The sequence below is a fragment of the Penicillium maclennaniae genome, assembly GCF_028827695.1.
Source record: "Penicillium maclennaniae strain IBT 15551 chromosome Unknown utg000003l:1.0-5670915.0:1.0-5674809.0, whole genome shotgun sequence".
Lineage (NCBI taxonomy): Eukaryota > Fungi > Ascomycota > Eurotiomycetes > Eurotiales > Aspergillaceae > Penicillium > Penicillium maclennaniae.
The window spans coordinates 4,743,464-4,766,505 of NW_026623215.1; the positions used below are offsets into that span (position 1 = coordinate 4,743,464).

A 23,042-nucleotide genomic window follows, 5' to 3' on the forward strand; every position below is an offset into this window, starting at 1 on the left:
TCACATCTCCTCTCTCCATTTCCTTGTATAGTGTATATACCCTCTCCCACCTCATCATCACACTCGTTTCTCCTTCCCTCTCCGCCCCTTTTCGTACCGCTATCCCTAAACGCCGCACCCTCCGGTCCCGGTACGACCGCTTGCATTTTTGTACATACGACCTCGAACATATGCGATTGTCTTGAGTTGGATCTAGCCATGCGATTCTCTTCATCAATTCTCTTGGGGCTCTACGGGTTGCTTTCGACCAGCGCCTTCACCCTGGTTCGCGGAGAGACCAACACCACCTTCATGAATGTGCGGGAGGACGTTGCGAAAGACTATGAATCCGAGGACACCATTCCCACGACGAAATATTTCAGTAAGTTTCTAATTGTGATCTGTCGATGATCCATAATCCCCACTGCCCGAAATTCAAGGAATTTAAACTGATCTGTGGGTCCCAGCGGAATCTTCGTATGTCATACCTGGAAGAATGAGCTCGATATATGATACTGACCTGAACATCTTAGCTTCCACTATCACTATGATGGCCGGTATGTGCGACCATGTTGATCACTATCTCGATCCTGCCGTGGCCTGTGCTAATGGTGTCGCAGTTTTGCGACCAAACAATTGCCGGACAAAGATGTCACGCCCCATCTCTCCGCCTTGATACAAACGTACCTCTCAACCATGGACTCCATCGGTGCGGAAACCTGGATTATGCATGGCTCACTTCTATCGTGGTGGTGGAACCAGAAGGTGGGAAGAATCCGAGCGCGCTCGGGCCATTGTATTTGCTGACGAGCTGAACAGCTTTTCCCCTGGGACAATGACCTCGATGTCCAGATTTCAGAGCCGACGATACATTTCCTGGCCGAATACTATAATATGACGGAGCACCACTTCGACCTTCCCGGCGTCACGGACGGGCGTACATACCTCTTAGAGATCAACCCCAACTACGTTGTCCGCAGCACCAAAGATCGACTGAACGTGATCGACGCGCGATGGATCGATATGTCCTCTGGCCTGTTCATCGACATCACCGCCGTGCGAAAAGACGACGCTAAGCGGGCCAACGGCCAGAAGGGTGCCCTGATGTGCAAAGACCGCCATCACTACGAGGAGGACCAGATCTTCCCGCTGCGTCAGAGTTACTTTGAAGATGTGCCCGTCAAGATCCCCTATGCCTATACGGATCTTCTTGTGGAGGAGTACGGTTCAAGATCTCTGTCGAACAAGAACTTCCAAGGGTGAGTTCTTTTCCGCCCTGCTTCCAACTTCATAATGAGTACTAAACATTTCTAGACACGAATTCAACGAAGATTCCAAGCTCTGGGAGCGGTCAATGTAAGTTTCCGTGGTTTCTCATTTCATGTTCCTTGGATCCTTGGGCTGACACGTATCTAAAGCAAAATGGCGAAACGCTTCCTCCGACGAGGTTGGCGCGGCAATAACGTGCCCACTCGATCGCCGGGTATTGAGCCTCTCATTCGCATGGACGAAGTTTGAATGGCATGTCTGTGGACATATGTTTTGCATTTAGGGTGCATCTTGAGCTTTGTTTGTGAGCGTAAGGAGCTCGGGGTTTTCTTCTGCTCTTTCCCTTTTGCATTAAGACGGCGTTGGACTTTACATACTCCCGGGCATCTTTGTCTGTTCTTTCGTTTATCCATGATTTCATGCTGTGTATAAGTATTCATGAGAATCCGTATATTTGTTGAACTCCTGGGCTGGGGTGCTTGATATAATCTAAAGGTGGGCTTTTAGCAAAAAGCCTGCGGATATAGTTTCCGGCGTTGCACAATCTGAATTTCAGGAGTAATGAACCTTGTACACCCGAGAAAGATTTGGTTAGGTACAAACACTGTTGCCGATAAGATCCTCGGGGCGGAGTCGGGTATAAGCAGAGTCCAAAAGGAGTAAAAGGTCCAGACCGAGCTGACTCACGAAAGGTCACATGTGGGCTTGGGGTGTGGCCCCTACGAAATCCTGACAGGCTCGTTCAAATCCGAGTTCCTCGCGCTTCCAAGTCTCATAATTTAATGAAAGAATGAGGCGATCCCTGCGCCATGTATAACTCAGCTTCTCCGGAGGGGTTGAACGCCTCCCCCACTGCCAGTGATAATTCTCCGATCCTCCACGCACCCACCGCCCCCGCCCTGGCCCAGATGCCAGCTCGCGGAGCTGCGTCACTTGTCGCCGTCGCAAGGTCCGCTGTAACAAGCGGTCGCCGTGTTCCAATTGTATTAAAGCTGGGACTGACTGTATCTTTCCCCCGCCCGGTCGTGCCCCGCGCAAGTCCAAACGCCCGCCCGATGCAGAGCTTCTTTCCCGCCTTCGTCGCCTCGAGGGCGTCATCGAGCATTTGAGCGGGAAGAATGCAGAGGCCGCCTCGACCTCTGTTTCGCCGTCGCAGGCTACGTCGTCGGGGTTCTCGTCTGCTGTCTCTGGTGCTACGGTTGCGACGTCGACTGCGACAGCTCCACAATCAGCTGTAACCCCCGCGGAGTCAAAAGAGGCGACTGAATGTCCGTTCGAAAACGACCCTACAAAGTTGAATACTGGGAAATTTGAAAACGAGTTTGGAAGATTGGTTATCGATGAAGGAGGAGTCGATATGTCAGCAATCGACTTTGGGCCAGTTTGGGAGATGAGGTAAGGAATCAGAAAATACCCTTTTGACAGGTGCGAGGTCAATCTAACATCGTTCAAGGTCGAAGAGCTACAGGATATTTTAGACAACTCTGAATCCGAGGAAGAGGACTATCCATCTCCAGAATCCTCTCATTCCGGCTCTCATGATGGATTCCTATTCGGCTTTTACTCCTTGTCGCACTCTCTTCGAGAGTATCATCCACCGTTGACCAAGGTGTCCACTTTTTGGGAAATCTACAAAGAAAATGTTGCTCCCTTGATCACCATTATTCATAAGCCAACCGCAAGGAAGTTGTTGGTTGACGCGGCGCAAAACCCTGATTCCTTGGATAAGAATTCAGAGGCTTTGGTGTTTTCGATATACCTGTCCGTCATTGTGGCTCTGAGCCCCGCCGAATGTCTTGCACACATCGGAGAAGTTCGCACCCTTGCTGTCAAACGGTACCGCTTTGCAGTAGAACAGGCACTGGCGAAAGCCAACTTGCTAAACACCCAAAGTCTAGTACTCTTGCAAGCAGCGGTTCTTTTCCTGATCTGTATACGCAGAGAGGATGATTCCAAATTCGTGTGGTCTATGAATTCCGTGATCCTCCGCCTCGCTCAAGGTCTAGGTCTGCATCGTGATGGCACGAATTTCGCTTTAAAGCCATTTGAGACGGAGATGCGCCGACGGCTGTGGTGGCATATTTGTCTCATGGACATTCGCTCCTCGGAGGACCATGGGACTGATCCGCTCATTAATGACAGCATGTATGATACTCGTCTTCCGCTGAATGTCAATGATGACGACATCTATCCAGAGATGACGGAGACTCCCACGGAACGGGAGGGTTGTACAGACGTGACGTTCTGTCTGGTTCGCTGTGAGATCACTTGCGCGTTGCGGCGCGCTAACTACTCTTGCCCGGGAAGTCGTGTATTCAGAATGGTGGGCGCCGGACCATCCATTGAACACTGTGAGAAAATGATACAGATTATCAGCAGTCGTGTCGAGGAACGGTACATCAAGCATTGCGATATGGACATCCCCATCCATTGGGCATCTGCGACAGTTGCCCGCTTAATCCTCGCAAAGCTCTGGCTGATTGTCCATCACCCGATGACTCGCAAAGACCGCATCACCAATGTATCTCAGGCAACTCGCGAAAGTCTATTCCTCACCGCAATTGAAGTTCTCGAGTTCGGACGCCTGCTTGAATCCGATCCCAGGACTGCTAAGTGGGGTTGGCTATTCCACACCAATATGCAGTGGCACGGAGTCGCGTTCGTTCTATCCGAAGTATGCGTTCGTCCGATCTGTCCTGTTACCGACAGAGCCTGGAACGCCATCAACTCACTATATTCAGATTGGACTCGTCAGCCCACTAATAAGAGAGGCATGCTCTGGCGACCCCTAGCTGCTTTGATGAAGCGAGCAGCAGCGACACGGTCCAAGCAACAGGAGGAACTGAGAAACAAATTTGGACCGAACCCCATAGCTTACAAATCTACCCCCGACGACTTCGCCGCCAGCCATCACCATACCCTCCCACAAATCCATATGCCGACTGCTTCAGACGCGCAACCCAACCAAACTGCCCCACCGGATCCGATGAACGTCGATCTCACCAACGGACTATGGAATACCTTGCAGAACATCTTCCCCGATACAAACTTCCTGGCTCCAGTAACCCTGGATGCCCCCCCCAATACAAGACCAAGTCCCTGCAGTCAATATTCCGAGTGGATTACCATTGTTCAACGCCCCCTTGGGCAACACCTTCATGTCCCAGGAAAACATCCCCGAGACAAACTCTCTGAGCTGGGAAGAATGGGACAAAGTCATGCGCGATTTCCAAATGGACGTTGAAAGAGAACATGATGCTGGCCCTGCGAATGGAACCCACGTTACGGAATGGTTCGCATAATCCTGTCTTTGACTGAAGACCTGCACGGTGTCACTCTTGCTCTGCTTCGCGCTATTGCTTCTGTGACTTTTTTTAAACGATGTGATGATCTACGGTGCTTATGGAATGGGTCTTACACTTTCACTTATTCCTCCACTCAATGTTTAAATATACCTCTTCTCTCTGCGAAGTTCTTGTGTGAAACTGGCTACTGCTTGTGCAGAGCTTCTTGATCATAAATTTGAAAGTAATGTTCACACAAGCTAGTTGGCTTAATTGCCTCTTCACAGTCGGATCTAGCTTGGTTCTCTGATGTAGTATAACAAACAATGCAAATGTCACGGATTGGTGAATTCCGAAGTTTTGCTATCTACATATGACGCAGATGATAGTCCTTAAGCCATCTGGATGGGCTATGCAGGCTGATATCCACCTAGTACACACAAGACCGAAAAAAAAAATCAGGATCTAAAAGCCACTTTCTTAGATCGTCTCACCGGCTTAACACAATATCATCCTTGTACCCCGTAGCCCCAAGAATTGAAGTATACTCCGCGGGTGGACTGTATCAACCACGTGACCTGCGATAACGAAGCTCCAAGCTGGCATCATTTGATCTTCCCTTTCCCCACGCCATTGTATCCGCCAGCGACGTCGAACTCCCGGGAGATACCAGCGCCTAATCTCATAGTCCGGAGACCAAACTCCCACGACCACCTCACCCGCCCAACTCCGCACCCTCAATCCCCGCTACCATGCCTGCCAAACGACACGCGGCCTCAACTACCTCCGCAACAACAGCGTCGGCACCCGTCACGCTCTCCTCCGGCCCTGCTACCCTGAAAACCAATGCTTCGGCCGCTGAAATCGCCCAGCATGTGTGGCAGCAGTATACCACGACGACGCCACAGCGCACAATGCTCCTCGACGCTTTCATGGCTTTCCTAGTTCTCGTCGGCGGCTTGCAGTTCTTGTACTGTGTGCTGGCCGGAAATTACGTACGTCTTCTCCTGAAGCTTTGATGAGGCTCCTACCAGCTCCTCATTATGTCTGAACCAAATGTATGCTGACTGGACTGGTCCAATCTATAGCCCTTCAACGCTTTCCTGAGTGGCTTCTGTGCCGCTGTTGGCCAATTCGTGCTTACTGCTAGTCTCCGCATGCAGACAAGTGATGATTCCCGAGCTCCTACGAGCAAGCCTAGTTCCAAAGGAAAGAATGCCCGGTTCGCAGACGAAGATGGCGAGGAAGAGGCAACTGGCATTTCGCATGAGAGGTGAGTTTTACAAGTTTCCTTCGATTATCAGGAATCTGCCTATTAAAAGCAATGATTCATTTACTGAACCATGATTTCCACAGGGCTTTCGCCGATTACGTCTTTGGAAGCTTGATCCTACACTTCTTCTGCATCAACTTCATCAACTAAGCCATCGACGGCGCGTTTAAATGCCTTGCATCAAGATACTCAATCGCTTTCTCTGGCGCTGGTCCGTGATGGAGAGCTGGATATTCCTGGTCCTGGTTTTTGGTGCTGGGCTTGGTTCTACTGCTCGCGAATACGCGAAGTGGAAATTGTTGTACAGCTCCGGCCAAGACCCGCGACGCTTGGTTCCATAGGTGTCGAAGGCTGTCTTGATATAGTTTAAATGACACAGCACTATGGAGTGGGTTCCATGTTATTGCACGTGTTTGAAAAGAATCAATATATGCATATCCATGACTTGTTCAAACATGAGGTAACTTGCTTCTGTCGGAATTCTAATTATGGAAAATTGTTCCAGTTCGGGTATCTTATTCCATAATTGAATGACCCTGTATAAGCCTTCCAGGATCATGTATATAGGCGTGCTTTGGTACTGTACAAGAGAGTGCGCGTATGCTCGGGATTAGAACGTCCGTCCTGGCCGGCGTGGTATCGTGGGTTTCTTGACAACGCTACCACTTCCACCACCAGGCCGAGGCGAAGACGAAGCAGTCAGACCACCAACTTTGCCAGGCCGTTTGACAACAGGACGCCGCACTGCTGATTTTCCTCCAACTTCGACCTCTGTCTTGCGGCGAGCGGGATCCATGCGTTCCTCCTCGCGTTGTTTCTGAGCCGCGGCGCGTTGACGATCCACGGCCATTTGCTCTTCAATGTCCATGCGCTTGTTGAATTCCAATTCCGTCACACGTCGATCACGCTTTGAATAACCCTTTTCTTTGACCGAGTAGAAGACACCTCCGAGTTCGGCGAGCCACTGGAGATGAATTAGCTGGGATTTACACAGATATGATGGGAGCGAAGACTTACGTGTGGATCGACGGCCGTCACGGTCGACATGTACTCCTTGGCTGTCAAGATCAATTCGTGGTAGACTACGTACTCTGGTACGTAGCCGAGACCGTACAATGCACTGGTTGGGTGCAAAGCCATGGTCACACTGGTGCGGAGATTGATGAACTCGCCGATTCCCTTAACGCGCGCGGCTTGGTGGTAAAAGCCGGAGCAGATACATTTACGGATGACGTCCCAATCTGTGCCACAACTGGACAGTGGCATTTTCTGAACGGTCATGATATCGTGCAGCTGGTCACGGACCTCCTTGGCGCGTCGAAGGGATTTGGCATGGAGGAAGTGCCTGATACACCAGGCGTCGGAATAGCCGTTTGACTTCCACTGTGTATAAACATGCAGCAGAGTCAAATGGTCTGATTCGGGCACGAAGAATTTTTCACGCGCCGAGTCGGACTCTTCCTGGCGTTCCTTAGGACGATAAAAAACACTTGGGACAGAGAGCATGGAGACGATGGTAAGCATCTCTTCGCCGCAGTCGTATTCCTCGGAAGCAGTGATGAGGAGCTTGGCCAGGGGGGGATCCATGGGGAACGGCGTCATGCGACGACCCAGGTGTGTGAGTTCACCCAGGTTGTCCAGAGCTCCGAGTGCCCAGAGTTCGAAAAGGGATGTGCTAATAGTCTCTTGGGGTGGAGGGTCCATAAAGTCAAAGTCCATAAGATCTTTGACACCCAGAGACTTCAGCAGCAGCACGGTATTGGCGAGGCTGGTGCGCTGGATTTCAGGAATCGTCTGTATGTAAAGCTCATTCTTATAAGCAGTCTCCGTGTACAGACGATAAGCCTTTCCAGGGCCGGTTCGCCCAGCTCGTCCAGATCGCTGATTGGCATTGGCTTGGGAGATCGGTGTGATCTGGAGAGTGTCCATGCCCATGCGCGGGTTGTACACCTTGAGCTTCGAGTATCCTGAATCCACAACGTACATAATACCATCAACAGTCAAACTAGTCTCGGCAATATTCGTGGCGACGATGACTTTGCGTACACCGGCGTCTGCTCTCTCGAAGATTCTTGCCTGTTGTTCTGCAGGCATTTGACTGTAAATAGGTAGAATGCTGAGTTTTGGTGGATCATTCAGCATTTTCAATCGCTCTTCGACTAATTCGCAGGTGGACTCAATATCCTCTTGTCCCGTCATGAACACAAGAATATCGCCCGGCCCTTGCGAAACATGAATCGCCAAGACCTGCTTGACTGCACTATCGACGTAATCCTCACAAGGCGTGCGCGAGAAGTGAAGATCCACAGGAAAAGTTCTACCCGGGATGATGAATTCGGGGGCACCACCATAGAACCGGGAAAAGCGCTCTGCATTCATCGTCGCGGATGTGACAATCAGCTTAAGATCTCTGCGCCGAGCTAGCACCTTTTTAAGAAGACCCATCAAGACATCAGTATTCAAGGCCCTTTCGTGTGCTTCGTCCATGATAATACATGAGTATTTATCAAGGTCTTGCTGGGTCAAAGACTCTCGCAGAAGTACACCGTCAGTCATATCTGTTCAAAGGCATGTAAGTGGCTTGTTGGTATCTCAGAAGCTTGTCCATGCACTCACATTTGATCATGGTCTTGTCACTGGTGCAATCTTCGAAACGAATAGCATAGCCGACCTCTGCTCCGAGATCAACCTCCATCTCCTCACTGACACGCTTTGCGACACTCATTGCCGCCACACGGCGGGGCTGCGTGCATCCAATCATGCCGAATTTCGAGTAACCGTCTTCGGCGAGGAATTGGGTCAACTGGGTAGTCTTTCCAGAGCCCGTTTCGCCAACTACCACCACGACCTGGTTATCGCGAATAACTCTCAGTAGATCTTCACGAACTGCAAATGCAGGTAAGAACTCTCGCTGCTCGCGCAAAGTTTTGCTTTTACTGAATGCGCTGGCCCCGCCCTCATCTTTTTTCATATGCTGGGCGAATTTATTTCCACCACCCTTGTAGACGTCTTCAACCGGCGCCGCAACAGCACTATCGCCTTCGTCCTCGTTCACGCCCGTCAAGTTGCCCAAAGCTGTGCCAACCATAGACGTAGCCTGCTGGGCCTGCTTCTGTCGCTCGCGCTGTTGCCGGCGTTCTCGAACGACCTTACTCCCCTTTCGGCTGAAGACAGCCATGTCGCTTTGGGGGTCTCGAATGGCAGAGATCGGCTCGAGCTGTTTGGTGAAGATCGTACGGCCGTCGAGAAAGGGTGGTCGGAGGTCGTGAACCAATAAATGAACTCGAGTGGCCTCCTCATCCTCGGGCATGAAGTCGCCATCAAAGTCTCGCCGCTGTGCAACACCTGACGTGAGCATACGATTCGTTTCCCAGTTGTCAATGTCCTTGCGTTTCGCGTCTCGCAGTTGAGGTGGGAGGTTCCCAGAGCTCTTCTGCCTTTTGGCTGGCGGCCCCATTTCGTCGCGCGCCATCTTGGGATATACGACCCAGTCCGTAGGCCAGTCTCACCGAAATCGAAGCGAGTTGATGTGTCGGCGAGGTCGAGTTCGCATGGCAAACGCCCGGTAGTTGGAATCTTGAGCAAACAATGCAAACGGTTATCAGTCACGTGCTATCTACTTTCTTCTGGTCAGTCACTTTGCAGAGGATATTTGCGCTGTACTTTGTTCTGAATTGTATAAAATAATGTGAGGGCTTATTACTAGAGTAGAAAACTTCAAAGCATTATCACCTAGAAGAGTTTTGTACCGTAAATAGTGACCTGTAGGCGGCCTTCCCATAGCGGCCTCCGAGCCCGCGAAATTAAGCAAGCGCCCCGCCTCGTCATCTCAACATTTAAGCTCTTTACGTTGCAGCTGCCTTGAACCCTCACACCTCCGTCATGGCTAGTCAACAGCAAGTGGATCCAAAGAAGCAGCAGGGTAAGCCCTCTCCGGCTAATTGGGCAATGTCACGGCGCGATAGCTAACCTCCCTCACAACAGAGCTGCAGCTCCAGTACGGAAACTTCAAGAACACCCTTCAACAACTCGCGCAAAAGATTGGCGATATTGAACAGGAGGCTGAGGAACACAAGTGAGTCTCAGAGACCCACATGCTGGCGAATACAGGTTCTTAGGAGGGGGCTTCACATTCCACGAGGGACCCGCACATGAGGATACTGGACTCAGTGCTTTGCGTGATGATGGAGGCTAATTTGTCATATGTACAGGCTCGTTATCGAGACACTGGATCCTCTGGCCGGTGACCGGAAATGCTTCCGCATGGTGAACGGAGTTTTGGTCGAGGGGACTGTGAAGGATGTCCTCCCCACACTCAAGACAAATTCGGACGGATTGAAGCAGGTGTTGGAGGAGATGCTAAAGCAGTACAAGTCAAAGCAGACTGAGCTGGATACCTGGAAGGTAAGCGCATTCCCGATCGTGAGGGCTTGGAGCCCCAACCTGGGCAAGGCCCTCCTGTATCTCCTTGAAGAGATCATGACCGGAGATTGACCATCTTGCGTATATTATAGAAGAAGAACAACATCCAGGTTGTGCAGCCCTGAGCAGAGCCACCCTTGTACATCTTGATTCCCGGCTTTCTCGGGGGGGAGGGGACTGTCTGAGCGTGTGAGCAAGATACTTTTGGCGTTTGTGGGAATGGTACAAAACTTGACAGAATCTAGCATGGTCTCTTTCCATCATAGGTGGCTGAAATTTCCGAAAATAATACCAGTTGACGTGGATTTCATCGACGGCATTCAGTACAAGGTCTAGTATATATCAAGCTTAGGTATCAGCTTGTTAGCATCACCATGAGGCATGACGCACTCTATGAATCCAGTGACGAGGTATACACCAGTGCTTTCAGAGCCCAAGTACTCGGCTTGATGGTTGCTTTCACAATTGGTCAAAACGGGATGAGTTGTATATGCACGCTACATGATGCAAGCCCGAGAGCCTGAAGTTGCAGACCAGGATTGTCAGGCCCTAGATAATCCAGCTTGCTGAGCACCATCGGAAAAGACTATCGGCGTAGGTATTACCGGTTTGCTATCTTCAAACAATCGATGAGTCGTATCTATGACAGGCACCTGAGTGCTCATTTTTGTAATCAGATAACGGTTGATTACATGAAGTGTGGTGTAGATTTTGAGTGTGTAACGTAAGACTAAGTACCGAAACTCCTGCCTGAGGCCTTCCGCGATCGGAACCTCGTCTTTGCCTTTGCCCTCATTCTTTTCGAACTTGTTGACTACTGCCGTTTGATCTGTGTTGATATCTAAGCCCACTGAAGCTTTGCACCGGCCTCTTACTGTGGTAAACATTGTTTTTCTCGAGCTCTTAATACCTACATGGTAAGGAGCCAACCGAAAGCCTCCTGTGCTGAGGGAGATCTGGTTCGCCAATTGACCTCAAGCTGGATGAACGCGGACCCTCCAACCACTTGCAACTCCGCTCTGACCATTTTCCCCTCAGAACGAATCGGAGAACTTGAAATTTACTTCTTCCGTCCATCTATATCCCAGTGAACTGTAAGTATATACTTACCCCCGGAATATCACCCAGCGCGTGCGACTGTTGGGCTTCCCCCTCACCCCCCATTCACCGACCCACCCTCGTTGCTTTCCGCGTCATGAAAGCTCACGAGTGTGCACTCGACCCAACTTGTGAGGCGCGCATTGTTATTCGCACTGCAGTGCGACGCGACTATGTTTCACGCCCTTCCGATTCGGTCTATTCCCAAAGCTCCAGAACCCCAGACTGACCGGGTCATTGCGCGCGTCGCAAATACAGCTCACGCCTTATTGCCAAATCCCCCCACTCGGCTGACGCTATCAACTGTCCGAGGCTGTTGTGAAGCGGTTCGTACCCAGCCACTGCATTCCCCTCCTTTGACCCCAGCGAATCTTGGGCTTCTGCATCGGACCCGATCGCGCGCCAGTTCAGAGATCTGACGTGGTCCTGCCCAGCAGAGCGAACCAGCCTTGTCGCCCAAAGGACCTGCGCAAAATCCGAACCACTCATAATCATGTCGTCGACCTCTCCCTCGAAGGAGCCGGAGGTTGAACCCGAGGTGCAATCGGGTGAAGACCAGGAGCAAATGGACAAAGATCAGCAAGACCAGATACATGGACAGGGCGAGTTCGAGGTGAAGGAACAAGATCGGTGGCTCCCGATTGCAAATGGTTAGTTGCGTCCCCTTGCAGCCTTTCTGTTGATCTGATTTGCGCGTACCTGGTTTCTGGCTGGCCACTGCCGTTTATTCTCTCTCGCCGGCCCCGCCTCTCCCTCCTTTCCAGAAGCTTTTTGATCGACTGTCCTACAATGTCCTCTGTATGCTTTTTTTTTCTTGAATGTGCTGCCTCTTTTGGACGAAAATACGAAGGAGCTTTTCTTGGGCGCATTTATATCTCCTTGCTCTCATGGCTGTCGCATGACCCCTACATGAATCTCAATCACTTTCAAGCAAACGGTGATTTGGACTAGCCTTACTAATGACAACACTATACAGTTGCCCGTATCATGAAGTTGGCTCTACCCGACAATGCGAAAATAGCAAAAGAAGCCAAGGAGTGCATGCAAGAATGCGTGAGCGAATTTATCTCGTTCATCACCAGTGAAGGTGGGTTTCCCATTTTGTTTCTAGAAGATCGACTACTCACTTGACTAGCTTCGGAGAAGTGCCAGCAAGAAAAGCGCAAAACTGTCAATGGCGAGGATATTTTGTTTGCGATGACTTCGCTCGGTTTCGAGAACTATGCCGAGGCTCTTAAGATCTATCTCTCCAAGTATCGCGAGGTCAGTCGCGTCATATCACAACCTTTTACTGCCCCTTGCTGACTCTAGGTTAGACCCAGTCTGCGCGAGGCGAGAACCAGAACCGACCCCCAAGCAGCGGCTACGGTGCTGGAGGTCCCGTCGGAGGCGGTCAGGGTCGATTTCCCGAAGGCGCCGAGGGTGCCAACACCATCATGAACCCAAACATGGACCCCTCTGAGCAGGACACTTCTGCGTATGGCTATCCCGCCATGGTTGGCCAGCCCCACAATGGTGCCGGGGGGAGATTCTTACTGAAGCCAATCCAACATTACCGGGTCCAAGAATGAAATCGTGAGGCGTGCAGGCGTCCTTGTTTTCTTTCTTCCATGTCTACTGGCGTCATGTCCTGATCTTTCGGTGATTTGACGAATGCGGGCTCGGCGATTTCATTGATACTTTGTTCGAGGGATGTATGGACTCTCGTCCTTTTTGCGTTATACCTTTACGAGATCGACACTCGACAGATCTGGAGTTTTGGGAAATGGGCGGATAAATGATCTAGGCAAATCTGTACTTAGGACCGTCTAGCAAGAGAGGTCTACAACTACACTTCAAACTTTCCGCTTTTGAGGCGCGATAAGCCCGTTATCAACGCCACCGGGATTGTCCACACGTTGCAGATCAACAATGTAAGGGCATCTAGGATATCTGGGAGATCCAGGATTTCTCGCTCTCATGTAAATTTATCTATGACAACTGCAACTTGCGAACGATCGTACTTGTCGCGTTACATAATCGATCTTCTCCGCATCCACGTGAGCCCGAGACTCCACACCCGATCCCGCAATCCTCGACTTCCCGAACTTTTTCGCTGTCCCCAGTCGCATTGACTGCCCCTTTACCCTCGGTAACCGTTTGACACGATGCCCTGAACCTGAACCGATTGAAAATAATGCAGAGCCGTGGCCAAATCGCACATGGAATGATGTCGATGGTCCTCCTGCAATGTCCTCCGTCAACGATAACGCCTCCTCGCCGCTCGCGGGCGATGGGGTGAGCAAGCGCAAGCAAGGTAAGTCCTTTGTGATCTACTCGAGCCTCAATCAACGGCGCCAGGGTGTTCGAAGACACTTTCTGCAATTGCTTGGGGGGGGTTTCCGCCGTTGTACATCTCCAGATGGCTGACAAGGTGACTCTAAAATAGGCTCCGCCGCCTGTGTCCACTGCCACCGGCGCAAGGTCCGCTGCGATGCCCGTATGGTCGGAACGCCCTGTACAAACTGTCGCACATCTGGAAAAAGCGACTGCCGTATTCACGAAAAGAAGAAGCGCCTGGCAGTGCGTTCGATCCTCGACCCCGTTCCGATCCGATCTCGGCCTTTCCCGACTTCTGATCAGAGCGCCATTCCCCCAACGACGGCCGGCACCCCACAGCCGCCAAGCTTTCCCTCTACGTTTCAAGGTGGCCCGGCGATCACACCTCTTACAAACAATTTACCGCCACAAACATTCTTGTCCAATGCCGCGCCGGAGAATTTCGGGCGCCAAGGCCCGGATCTGTCGCATGCCCGCGAGGCACATACGGAGATGGAGCAACACCTCGTCAAGCTTATTGATGAGGAAGAATCTGGCCGAAGAGAAATCCAGAGAGGCGTGCGCGCATTCTATGTAGGACATGAGCATTCGAATATGTCCTTCCTGATTCGCCAACAACGGGATCAGGACGATAATGTATACCACTTTGCAAGCAATGAGATACCGCGACGACAGACAAAAACTGTTCAGGATCAGCTATTGATGGATGCGTTGACTCTACCCGAGCCGGCTCTGGCAGATGAACTGGTACAGGCATACTTCTCCTGCGTCAACCCCGGATATCCTATCGTTGACGAAGACCTCTTCATGACACAATACCGCAACCGCGACCCGTCGGATCCACCGCCCGTCTTGCTGCTTCAAGCTATTTTGCTTGTAGGAGCACACGTCACCCGCCCGAAAGTTGAGCGGGATGCTCTCAAAGAGATTTTCTTCCGTCGTACGAAGTATCTTTTTTGATAATCGTATCGAGCGCAATCGAGATATTCTCGTTCAAGCGGCCCTGCTCCTGACATGGCATTCGGACAGTGCCGACGACGATGTGGCGGCAGATGCTCACTTTTGGGTTGGTGTGGCTGCACGAATCGCCACCGGACTTGGAATGCATCGCAATCCTGTGTCTAGTAGCTTTGTGACGCGAGACAGGCGCATGTGGAGACGGGTCTGGTTCATCATGGTGCAATTCGATGTCATGGTGTCGCTTTCATACGGCCGTCCTCAGGCTATCAACTTGGACGACTCTGATGTGTCTCCTTTGACGCTTGCCGACTTTGAAAATTGCGGGCCTCGTGTGCAATCAGAGTTTGTAATCCATTTTACGGAGCTTTGCACGATGATCTCGTACCTCATTCGTGATCGATTCGGATTACGTGCCAATGATGAACGACGGAAAGCTGTCCTTCAAGAAGCCGATGAGTCCCTAGCAAATTGGTCATTAAAGCTTCCCGATAACCTCCGTCTTCGAGCCTCTGACATGGACCCTTGGTCTGCTATGCTTCATCTTACCTATAACAATTTCCTGATTCTGCTGCATCGGCCTCATCCACGAGCCTCTGCATACTCGGACGATTACGGTCCCCACGACGCGGAGATTTGTAGTGCTGCCGCTGGAGTTATCGCTTCTATCTTCGAGGAGCTTAGACTCAACGACCGGCTCAAGTTCCTTTGGTACACGGGCGTTCACACTCTATTCACAGCCATGATTCAAGTCCGGGTCGAGCTACGATTTTCAAACCCGGTCCTGGCGATCAATGCCTTGCGTCGTTTCGATTCGGCATCTTATTCGCTCCGGGAACTAGCTCAGTACTGGGTCCATGCAGGTACGATTCTGCGACTCTTCGAGGACTCCAAGCGTCTCCAGGAAGACTTGCGCACAGCTACCAGCGATCGATCTAAGCCGTATAACGGTGCTCCTAAAATACCAGTCACAACTCCCGATCCGACAGCGGCTATGCAGGCTGTACAGACACCACGGCCACTTTCCTATGGCGTTCCCACTCCAGAGTCTACTCATACACCGATGCAAGCAACATTGTCACCGCAACCACCACAGCCGCAGTTTGATAACTGGATCACTGCGCCACTCCGACTCAATGTTGGCCCACTGGAGCGAAATGACCCATATGCCAATACAATGCAGGTGGATTCCATGGAGCAAAGCCGCGACTATCCAGATTGGCGCCAGCTCTTCTCCTTTGCAGATTCCGACCTTCCCGCACCCATGCCCATGGAGGGACTTATGGAATTAGAAGACGAATGGCGGCAGATTTATTGGCAAGATACGCCAATGGCGGATATTATGCAGGACGGTGGCTGGATTCCTGGCTAGACTCTCCGTTGTACATACCTGACGCTGTCTTCAGTAATCATCCGAAGACTTGACTTTATAATTTCTGACACGAACACTCCTGGGACGTCAAAAGGCTTGAGGCCTTCCCTTACACTATATTGTGCTCCCAGGACGCTTCTGTGAGCCCCACGACGAGACGAGATACGCAGAGCACAGACTTGCACGAGGCTCTACAGAAAGGCTTCCCACATGATACCATGTCGTCAACGACTACACCCATCTATAGAGATATACATCGTTCTATAATTGCAAGCATTCATATAAGGATTTCATTCATCATTGATCATCGTTGATTCCGTCTTTAGCTCAAAACCAAGCCGGACACCATGCAGCCAATGCGGACATTGGAGCCATCCATGTAAATGCACCATCGCTAGACCGTAGAGCTTCGCATTTAATTTCCCATCAGCCGAAAACAAACCGCTTCCAATTATCAGCTAGCAGCTGCACCCCGTGCCGTAACTCCCACCCTCGCAAATCACAGATCTGCCGCGTCACTTCCTCCAACAATTGATCCATTTGCGGCCCGGCCACATGCAAGTCACTTTCAACCAGGATGCGATCATCCGGCAATGCCCTAATCACATCACAGGCCTTCTTTGCCTGCACGCCACTAAAGTTAATCACCGCCGAAAAAGAGAAATATACATCCGACGGATTCGCCCTGTTCAGGAACTGACGGATCGTCTCGACAGGCCCGGAGTAAGAATGCATGCAGATCCGTGGAGGAAATGGAGCAGGTAAGGGGTTTCTGGGTGTATGTTCCTTCTCTATTTCTTTCTCGTCATCGGAAATGGCTCCCTCTGCGTCTCTTTGTCGCTCTCTTTCTCGTCGGGACATCACTTTTCGTTCGTGGCCGACCCAAAGTTCTTTCAAGATCTCTAGGACCGCACCGTGCGCTTGGACGCTGTGTACTGAGACTGCGCGGCCCAATTCTCCAGCAAGACGGAGCTGCGCGCCTAGCACGGCTCGCTGATGCTCCATTTTCACCTTGTACGGTGATAGACGACGTCCTTCGCGTGATCCTGGCGTGAGCTGGCCGTCTCGGCTTTCCAGGTCTTGCGGTGTCCAGATGCCGGGTAATCTGAATGATTTGTCCAGTCCGATCTCCCCTACGAGGGCATTGGGAAACTGCTGTAGGCGGTCTCTTGTTTCCGATATTAGATCCGACAGTACCTTTGGTGTTGGGAGGTGCTTGATGAACTCGGGATCATCGGGGGTCGGCGAGAGCACGGCTTTGTAGTGGGAATCTTTGTGCACCGGGGTTGATTGAGAGTCATCCATGATCTGGTGGGAGAACCACGGATGCCATCCGAAGCAAGGTAGTACCTTGTGAGCTCCGTCGCCATTAAGTGACTGGGCTATCTGGCGCACGAGCTCTTGGTCTTCTCCGCGCGTGGCCATGACAGTCAACGTCGTGGCTTTCATGGCGGCGATGCTGGCCACCGCAGCCATGGTATCAGTGGGGTGACAATGGGCATCGTAGACGCCAATGTCCCAGGGGAAGTCATCTCGAGACATGATGAATACGAGAAGCAGAAGTCGATGAATCCTCGGTCCCCGGATGATGTAAGTGGGGGTGTCACATGCATCTCCGCAATGGCAAGTCAATAAAGCTCAAGACGTGAGACTTCAACATCGTGGCCCTTCCGCTCTTTCTTCGGGCTCGTCCCTCGATGTGTGCCCTCGTGAAGACCGCGTTGGCGCTCCCGGTCTTGGGCCTCGTCTCGATCCCGCTCCTTCTCTCTGCATGGGTGACCATCTCCATTGCCCTGCTCACTCTATGTGTTCGGCTGGGCATCGTGTACATCGAGCTAGTCTCGGCATTTCTGGTCAATTTCTTCACGTTGCCAGCATCATCTACATCATTTCTGACATTCGCTTCATCTGAACCCCCGACACCAATCGCATCAAGGAGAAACTCGGGGCATGGGCCCATCCAGTCTCGCAGAAGCAATGACTCTCTTTTAACATTGGGACTTACCCACGATGAGAGCTCGAAACCCAGGCAGAAAAGCTATGCGCGTAGCATGGCCGAGGCGCATTTGCCCCCGACTCCGTTCATCGACGAAAGTCGAGACTTTGAAGGTGTCGGTGGCTGGCGCTCGTTTCACGACTCGAAACGGCGTGGGTCTCACACAAATGAAAAGCCATTGAGTTCTCACTCATCCTCAGCGCCGAGCATCGCAGGTGAAGTCGACATTGACGATGAAATTGACGATGAAGTCGCATGGCTCTCGTTGAACCATAGACTCGAATTGCCTTCTCAAGTCATTGCTGTAGGATCCACCACAGGATCAAATATACATAGTCCGATCCTCAGTCCACGCAGCGTCAACAATATTCACGCATTCATGCCTGTGTCTTCGAGATTCCACCATGCCCAGCCTGAGCAGCGACACCATCATCGCTCACATACGACGTCGTCGTTGACTACATCTCACCGTCAAACGGGAAGCGGTCTTTTTCTCGGCCTTGCCAAAAGACTAGATCAGTCTCGAGATTCTGGCCATTCTATCTCGCCATCAGTATCGCGTGCTGCTCCCTTTGTGACTCCACAGCCTTACTCGCATGTGCAGCCACGATCTCTTACCCGATCTGTGAATGGGACTCATGTAAATGGAAACTTGTCTAGAGATGGCTCGTTTGATGGTACCGGCGGAAATGGCGGTGGGTACTTCGCTATCCCGCGTCTTGGATCATGGTATATGCCTTCGCTTTCGGGGAGGGAGACGCCCAGCACGAGTGGGTACACGACACCTGGAATGGGGTTGCCAGGAGAAGAGCCGTTGCATTTGACCCGTTTGATGGCGCACTATCCTGCCAGCGTCAGGCACCGAAGGCGGAGTATCTCGGGACCTCATGCGCGAGCACCTGGACTTGCAGAACGAGGATGACTTATTGAAAGATCACATACATGGCCTGCATATGTTCGCGACAGAGTGCACTTATGATAATGACTCATGACAATTGCAGAATAACCGAAATCTTTTTCATACAATGTTCGAAGTCTATGTCTAACGATATATACCAAGTAAAATTAAATAGGATAGCCCTACCGTTGCAACCACGGGTATCGGGCAAGTCACAAAACCAAGGACAGTATAGACGGCTCCTGGCACGCTCGAAAATCTCGTACACCATTACAAATGGACAAGTGCCACGACGGGCTCAACTTCATGACGCCCTCTCACGTTTACTGACTTCTTCCATTTCGGAAAGGACAACCTTGTTGAAGTCCTCCCATCCGTCAAGGTACAAGTGGTGGCCGGCTCGCTTAATGACGACCACCTTGGCGGAACCTTGATCATTACGGCGCTCTTCTGGCGTGGCGTTGGCTAGAACGCGCTCTTTCTCTTCTGCAAGGCGCTTCGCAGCGGCATGGCCGCCTGAGACATCCATCCAGTCGTGATCACCATACATGAAGACTACTGGGAGGCCGTTTTCGCGACGGGGTTCTTGTTCAGGGACGGGGGCGTCGGATGAGGGAATTGGGTGCGTGCCCGGCGCATCATCTGGTGTAGCTGCCGCTGCTGCGGACTTGCCGAGGATCGAGCATGAAGTGTTGGTGGACGTGGTCGGGTGAGGGAGAGAATATGAAGAGCTCGGCTGAATCATCTGTCGGCCGACGCCGTGTATGCGGCGGATCAGGGGACTGCGGGCGAATGCGCCGGGGGCGAGGATATATGCCAGGGCATACTCGCCGCTGCCACGCTGACTAAAGATTGAATAGGAGTAGTCGTGGAGTGCTTTGGCCTCGTCTGCTGGGAGGTGGGAGAAGCGGCGAGAAGTCCACCCAGACACGATCCGGGGACCCAGAGGACCGGTCCATCGCACCAGACTGAAAGGGGAGATGTTGGCATCCCACAGATAGGCGAACCATTTAGGCATGTTCCGGCGCGGCGGCTGGTTTTGGGCCTGGGGGTCGGGGTTGCGACCCGTGATGAAGCTGCCATCGCTGGTTTTCGGTGCGGTTTCTGGCATAGCGCCAGAGGTAATCTCATTCTGGTCCTGGGTGAGCTCGTTGGCGAGGGTTGACTCGTTAGGTTTGGGGACACCCGCTGTCACCGCATATGGGTCCTCGGGGATACCCACCGGGGACGCCAGGATAAGCTTGTTGAGATGGCCGGGATATTTGAGGGCGTAGGCGACGGCCATATAACCGCCCAGGCTGTGACCGAGCAGAGTAAAGCGGTCGATCTTGCGCTTGATACGCCATTCCTCAAGCGCATCAACAAACCAAGCCTCGGCCTCTCGGATGGCATCTTCTCTTTCTTTGGCCTTGATCTTGAAGGGCGGCCGGGTGCTACGACCCATGCCCAGCATGTCCAAAGCATGCAGCTGCCAACCTTTCAATCGACTAAGAGGCTCGAAATTCTTGTAGAAGAAGCCAAGACCGGCGCCGTAGCCGTGAAGCATAACCAAATGTTGATCTGCATCTTCGCCAACGCGCTCAACCGAGAATTCATTGAGAGCTCGATCTTTTCCACTCAGTTCCACCATGCTAGAGCTCCATCGACGAGGGCCATAGGGATCATTCAGGGAGTTGGTCGAGATCGCGCCTTCTTGGTTGTGGTCCGCAGACTTCAAACTGCTCGGCGTTGAACCGTTGGGGAAATCCGCTGTTTTACCGGTTTGGAGGTGGGTCGGGGGTTGGTGATGCAGATAGGGAAGATAGGTCAGGACCTTATGCTCTGCAGCTGCAGCCGGAAGACGAGCCCACTGGGCTTTTGGTTAGCAGAGCATCCAGGCACATGGTCTGGAATGCTTACCCATTGGCTGAAGCCTTCACGGTACCCCAACGGGAAGAACGAACTGGCGGCTGCAGCGCCTGCAGCGGCGCGCGCAGCGTACGGGGTCCCTTCTCGGCCCTGCGTGTTACTTCTGCGCTGATGGTGTTCTTGGTCCGACTCGGACGAATTCAACGATTCTGACGCCATTGTTGAGGATTGTCGACGCTTACAAGCGTAGGTGGCGAAGAGGACGGGGCGCGAACTATGCGCCCGGCCTCGTGAGACTGGGAGAAGAGCGAGACGGGAAATGTTGACTGTGCGAGAGTCGGGCAGGTTGATGGATGTAGAAAGCAGAAGTTGGGAGGCGAGGCTCACGAATTGCGCGCTTTAAGACACGGAGACAAGCGGCGTGGCTTAACCCCGGTAGGCAACCGACAGCATATGCAAAATCCGTGGAAGATAAGAGAAGCACAAAGACGATCCAACAGGATGTAATGTGCAATTCAAGTATAGCATAAAAGGCGTAGCGGCCTTTATAGGAAGAAGAACGAAGCCGAGGAAGACTATACCAGGCCAAAGGTGGGTGAAGGCGGAAGATGATGTCGCCGATCTGCACGTCTTCAATTCCCCCTTCCGAATTCCGATTTCCTCCTTCACCATGACGATCACACCGGGCCGCGTTGGCCGTTGAGATCTGACCATCTACACTATGATTTCACCCTTAGACCAGGCTGTCAAGGGTACCGTGCCTGAAGCCCGGACGCCCACGCCAGAGCCATTGCATGCTTCATCTGCCTCCCCGCTACAGCCCTCAACATCAGATCCGCTTGCCACGCTACCATCATCCCCTCCCCAGATCTACCTGAACCTGTTGATTCTTGAAGCATCACTTCGAGCACAATATTTAGCTCTACGGGAGCGTCGTCGTCAAAATACTTTTTTCCTGCTCCTTTTGGCTGCCTGGATCGCCTACTTTGCATACGCGCTGTTCCTCCGCCCGCGAGAAGATGGCCGCGGCGTCGGCGGCTCTGTGTATTGGGTGATTGAGATGGGAGAAAAGGTCGCCTTGTTAGGAGGAGTGGTGACAGCTCTGTTGGTCTGGGGCACTGGACAATGGGAGCGTGGGATTCGCTGGCCCAGGCGCTGGCTCGCGATCTCGAATCGCGGCCTCCGCGTCATGAACACCAAGATTATTGTCATTCGTGGTCCTTGGTGGCAGGAGTTGTTGTCCTACATCTCATTTCTATTTCCCTTCTCTTTACCGTTCTTTCCCTCTCCAACCGGCAACTTCCACTTCGTCGAGCGCCATTCCTCCGAGAAACGCGGTAGTCGGCAGCACTACCAACAGTACTATAACGGCAGCGACACCGAGTCCGGACTGGTAGAGGAAGACTTGAGTCCAGGTGGCGACTACATTCGTCTGCTCTTGCTACCGAAGTCGTTCTCCCCAGAGTTCCGCGAGAACTGGGACGACTATCGGACCGACTTCTGGGAGAAGGAAAATGAGCGCCGAACTCAACTACGCCATAGAATGCGCGAACGTGATCGTCAGATTGCCCAGGCCGAAGGGGGTTGGCTCTGGCGGATTGGATTAGGCTGGCGCGCTTCTCAGCGCCGCCGTTTGGTGGCAGCTACATACAATCGGTCTCTTGAGCCAGAAACCAAGCACAGAATTCATCCTCACCACCAACATCACCCATCCGTCTCCTCCAAACTTAGCCAGGAGCATCGTGCCCCTTCTATCCGGCGCGGTACTCGGTCTGATTCAACCCATTCTCGCACCTCCTCTCGCAGCACCACCCCGATTGATGTCGAGGACCGACCGCCTTCGAGATCCTCAACATCTGGCCGTCCGCGACGTGGAAGCACTACTCCCTCGGTGTCTGGTCTAGAAGCTAGTCCGCAGCAGCGGAAACGCAAGGGATCGAAGAGTCTGCGTCGTGGTCTATCGCCTCTGACACAGGCGCAGATTCGTGAAGGTGTACGGACACCGTCATTCTCGTCTGATGATTCTGGGATTTTACCTATGAGCGAGAAGGAGAGGGACTCTATGCCAGGCTCAGTGCCTGGCGCTGTTTGAATCAAATCACCAGGTACACCTGCTGTTCATTTCTTTCGTCTTGCTGCGCTACCCCGCATGTCATGGTGCTATCAAATTTTGCTCTGCACTGCATCCTTCCCCGTCTATAGATACCACAGGCTGTGTTTGCAGCTAAGAAGATCGTCCTCGTATGACCTGCCCTTCATCTTAATTGCCAACGTAAGCTTATTGACCATGCCAGCCACATCCCTCCAGGATCTACTCAAGCTTCGCG

At 52.2% G+C, this 23,042-nt stretch overlaps 9 protein-coding genes across 9 annotated transcripts; 6 read left to right on the plus strand and 3 right to left on the minus strand.

Moving 5' to 3' along the window:
* Positions 1–198: 198 nt before the first annotated feature.
* Positions 199–4,550, plus strand: N7477_003900 (putative C6 transcription factor; the record flags this gene model as incomplete). The annotated part of the gene is made up of 10 exons (XM_056965563.1): positions 199–361; positions 447–456; positions 513–536; positions 600–744; positions 799–1,238; positions 1,294–1,335; positions 1,398–1,462; positions 2,241–2,629; positions 2,702–4,309; positions 4,416–4,550. 10 exons carry the CDS (start codon positions 199–201, stop codon positions 4,548–4,550), a joined length of 3,021 nt encoding a protein of 1,006 aa, XP_056825516.1.
* Positions 4,551–5,284: 734 nt separating this feature from the next.
* Positions 5,285–5,955, plus strand: N7477_003901 (putative oligosaccharyl transferase subunit Dad1; the record flags this gene model as incomplete). Its single annotated transcript, XM_056965564.1, has 3 exons — positions 5,285–5,527; positions 5,621–5,805; positions 5,889–5,955. 3 exons carry the CDS (start codon positions 5,285–5,287, stop codon positions 5,953–5,955), a joined length of 495 nt encoding a protein of 164 aa, XP_056825517.1.
* A 460-nt stretch (positions 5,956–6,415) lies between these two features.
* Positions 6,416–9,277, minus strand: N7477_003902 (putative mRNA splicing factor RNA helicase (Prp16); the record flags this gene model as incomplete). Its single annotated transcript, XM_056965565.1, has 3 exons — positions 6,416–6,769; positions 6,823–8,363; positions 8,422–9,277. The coding sequence occupies 3 exons, from the start codon at positions 9,275–9,277 to the stop codon at positions 6,416–6,418; spliced, it is 2,751 nt and encodes a 916-aa protein (XP_056825518.1).
* A 410-nt stretch (positions 9,278–9,687) lies between these two features.
* N7477_003903 (putative prefoldin subunit 2) lies at positions 9,688–10,299 on the plus strand (the record flags this gene model as incomplete). The annotated part of the gene is made up of 3 exons (XM_056965566.1): positions 9,688–9,727; positions 9,790–9,880; positions 10,017–10,299. The coding sequence occupies 3 exons, from the start codon at positions 9,688–9,690 to the stop codon at positions 10,297–10,299; spliced, it is 414 nt and encodes a 137-aa protein (XP_056825519.1).
* Positions 10,300–11,818: 1,519 nt separating this feature from the next.
* N7477_003904 (transcriptional regulator family TF) lies at positions 11,819–15,973 on the plus strand (the record flags this gene model as incomplete). The annotated part of the gene is made up of 7 exons (XM_056965567.1): positions 11,819–11,975; positions 12,302–12,412; positions 12,461–12,588; positions 12,642–12,802; positions 13,431–13,621; positions 13,754–14,584; positions 14,643–15,973. The coding sequence occupies 7 exons, from the start codon at positions 11,819–11,821 to the stop codon at positions 15,971–15,973; spliced, it is 2,910 nt and encodes a 969-aa protein (XP_056825520.1).
* A 426-nt stretch (positions 15,974–16,399) lies between these two features.
* On the minus strand, positions 16,400–17,515 carry N7477_003905 (TatD family hydrolase; the record flags this gene model as incomplete). The annotated part of the gene is made up of 1 exon (XM_056965568.1): positions 16,400–17,515. The coding sequence occupies one exon, from the start codon at positions 17,513–17,515 to the stop codon at positions 16,400–16,402; it is 1,116 nt and encodes a 371-aa protein (XP_056825521.1).
* Positions 17,516–17,670: 155 nt separating this feature from the next.
* N7477_003906 (uncharacterized protein) lies at positions 17,671–18,891 on the plus strand (the record flags this gene model as incomplete). The annotated part of the gene is made up of 1 exon (XM_056965569.1): positions 17,671–18,891. One exon carries the CDS (start codon positions 17,671–17,673, stop codon positions 18,889–18,891), a length of 1,221 nt encoding a protein of 406 aa, XP_056825522.1.
* A 280-nt stretch (positions 18,892–19,171) lies between these two features.
* Positions 19,172–21,168, minus strand: N7477_003907 (putative alpha/beta hydrolase; the record flags this gene model as incomplete). The annotated part of the gene is made up of 3 exons (XM_056965570.1): positions 19,172–20,716; positions 20,767–21,112; positions 21,164–21,168. 3 exons carry the CDS (start codon positions 21,166–21,168, stop codon positions 19,172–19,174), a joined length of 1,896 nt encoding a protein of 631 aa, XP_056825523.1.
* Positions 21,169–21,436: 268 nt separating this feature from the next.
* On the plus strand, positions 21,437–22,807 carry N7477_003908 (Spo7-like protein; the record flags this gene model as incomplete). The annotated part of the gene is made up of 1 exon (XM_056965571.1): positions 21,437–22,807. One exon carries the CDS (start codon positions 21,437–21,439, stop codon positions 22,805–22,807), a length of 1,371 nt encoding a protein of 456 aa, XP_056825524.1.
* Between the last annotated feature and the right edge of the window lie 235 nt (positions 22,808–23,042).